The following is a 2,037-nucleotide window of genomic DNA, read 5'->3' on the forward strand; positions in this document are numbered from 1 at the left end:
CAGCGTGTGACCAAGTGCAGCAACGATGTTCCATGGAATCCTGAAGAGGAAGCAATGAGTTCTGCCCGGAGACATGGAGACCAGGCTTCACAGGGGAAATAATGTTCAATAGTGAGCTCTGCCTGGCAGCAGAAACATGCTCTCCAAAGCAAGAACAGTATGTGGAACTGGGGGGGGGGGGAGGGGGAGGCCAGGGGGGTGTTTAAAGGGTCCAAAGTCACACTGAGCTATTCAGATTTGACCCCGCAGCAGTCTGGGGGTGAAGTGCTCCTCAGACGAAGCTCCTCTTTCTCGTGTGTAGAGTCCAAACCACCCGGGGCAAACTCAAACTTCTGTCAGACTGCTAAGGACAGTCAAAACAGCGATAGGGCATCTTGGCACTGCCAAGTGTCCTGCCTTGGGTGACCCCTGGGGCCCAGTGGGCAGGGCCAGCCAGAATGAGCCAGACAAGGAGCTCTGCATTGCCAGAAACAGTAGTCCTGGGAGGAGGCCCCGCCCCTTCCCCAGGGGCTAGTGTGGGGTTTCTGCTCTGCTGCCCACTTTTGAGAGATGGCGAAGGGGCCTGTATGTCCAGACAGGGCCTGCCTGACTTCCCCATCCTTTGAAGGCTGGCTCAAAATCAACGTTCTCCCTGAGGTCTTCTCTGACCCCTCTAGCTCTCAGGATTTCTCTCCCCTGAAAGCCCTGAACTCTCAGTCCCAAACAGATTGCTGGCAGGCTTGGCTGTCTTACCCCTTTATGGCCTGCACTGTGGTTTTTGTAATCCAAAGAAGCCTTAGCACTGTCTTAGCCCAGTAAGTCTGTGGTGCTCCCCTGGGAGCACTATCCTAGCCAAGTCTGTAGTGCTCCCTTGGGAGCATTGTCCTAGCCTAGTAAGTCTGTGGTGCTCCCATGGGACATGGTTCCCTGCCAACAAGGGTAGAGAGGGCAGCTTCACACCAGAAGCCTAGAGTCTTTGCCTGTGGGAATCTTATATGTGAGGGACTTGAACATCATTGCAAGTCATGTAGAGTTCAAATGACAACTGTTAAGACAAACTGCAAACAAATATGAAACTCTAGGCAGTGATATGCACGATGAAGTATGCAGCAAGGTGCCCCGATGTCTACAATTTAATTTGAAACGCATTGAGACGTAAGACCAATTAATGGGTGGGTGACAGTTATGTAATAACGCGAGTAGCAGTTTGCTAATGGCAGAACCTTGGTGGTGAGTACACAGAGGATCACTGTATATCCAGTTCTTTCAACTTTGCCGCACATTTGAAAATTTCCAAAATAAAATATTGTAATAAAAACCAAGATAATTGCTGCTAAAAGTTGCCCACTGTCATTCAACAAATCTATCTCCACTAGATCGACCATGGGCCCTGTCTCCTATCGTCCCTGAGGTTTTGGCTTAGATGTTACTTCCAGGAAGCCTCCAGAGCACTCCTAGCGCCTGAAGGTGGGTGGAAAGGCTCTCCCTATCAGGGTACCTTCTCAGCCTTACCGTCGACTTCCCTATTGTGCAGTCCCTCCTCTGGACAGGAGCTACCGAGCACGGTGCCTGCTGCTCTGCTGGCCCTCAATAAGTATGAATGACATCACCCAGACCGGGTCCTCTCTGTCATCCATCGGGGCACCTGGCAAAGGGCCAGGTCCACCGCAGATGCTCAATGTCCGCGGACCTTCTGGTGAGATCTGTGGCCAGTCCTGCCTCAAGCTTCTTTTCCGCCCCAGGCAGGCATCGCCACACGCCCACGCCCCCCGGGGATCAGCACCTTGCCTACTGCCGATCCCCTAGCTCGCCCACTCTCAGTCCCTCGCCTCTTCTTCAGCCAGCTCCTCTCCGGAAGACCCCTCCCTCGCCCAGCTTCCCTCCCCTACCCCCACCCGGCAGCTCCCTGCTGCGATCCCTTTACCCTTGCAGCCCTCCCCCACGCAGCCCCCCACCCTGTCCTTCCCGCACCGATTTTGCTGGGCCGGGCGTCTCCGCCAGTGGCGGCGGCGGCCAGGAGCGCGGCCAGCGCGGCGAGGAGCCGGGCGGCGCGGGCCA

At 55.2% G+C, this 2,037-nt stretch overlaps 1 protein-coding gene across 1 annotated transcript in view; it reads right to left on the reverse strand.

The window, feature by feature from the left end:
* PCYOX1L (prenylcysteine oxidase 1 like) overlaps positions 1 to 2,037 on the reverse strand; it is an 11,906-nt gene that overhangs the window by 9,669 nt on the left and 200 nt on the right. Inside the window, exon 2 of the mRNA XM_029943084.1 lies at positions 1,951 to 2,037. Within this exon, the coding sequence (XP_029798944.1) occupies positions 1,951 to 2,037 (87 nt within the window). The remainder of the gene's footprint in view (positions 1 to 1,950) is intronic.

Source organism: Suricata suricatta, chromosome 6, assembly GCF_006229205.1.
Source record: "Suricata suricatta isolate VVHF042 chromosome 6, meerkat_22Aug2017_6uvM2_HiC, whole genome shotgun sequence".
Classification (NCBI taxonomy): Eukaryota; Metazoa; Chordata; class Mammalia; order Carnivora; family Herpestidae; genus Suricata; species Suricata suricatta.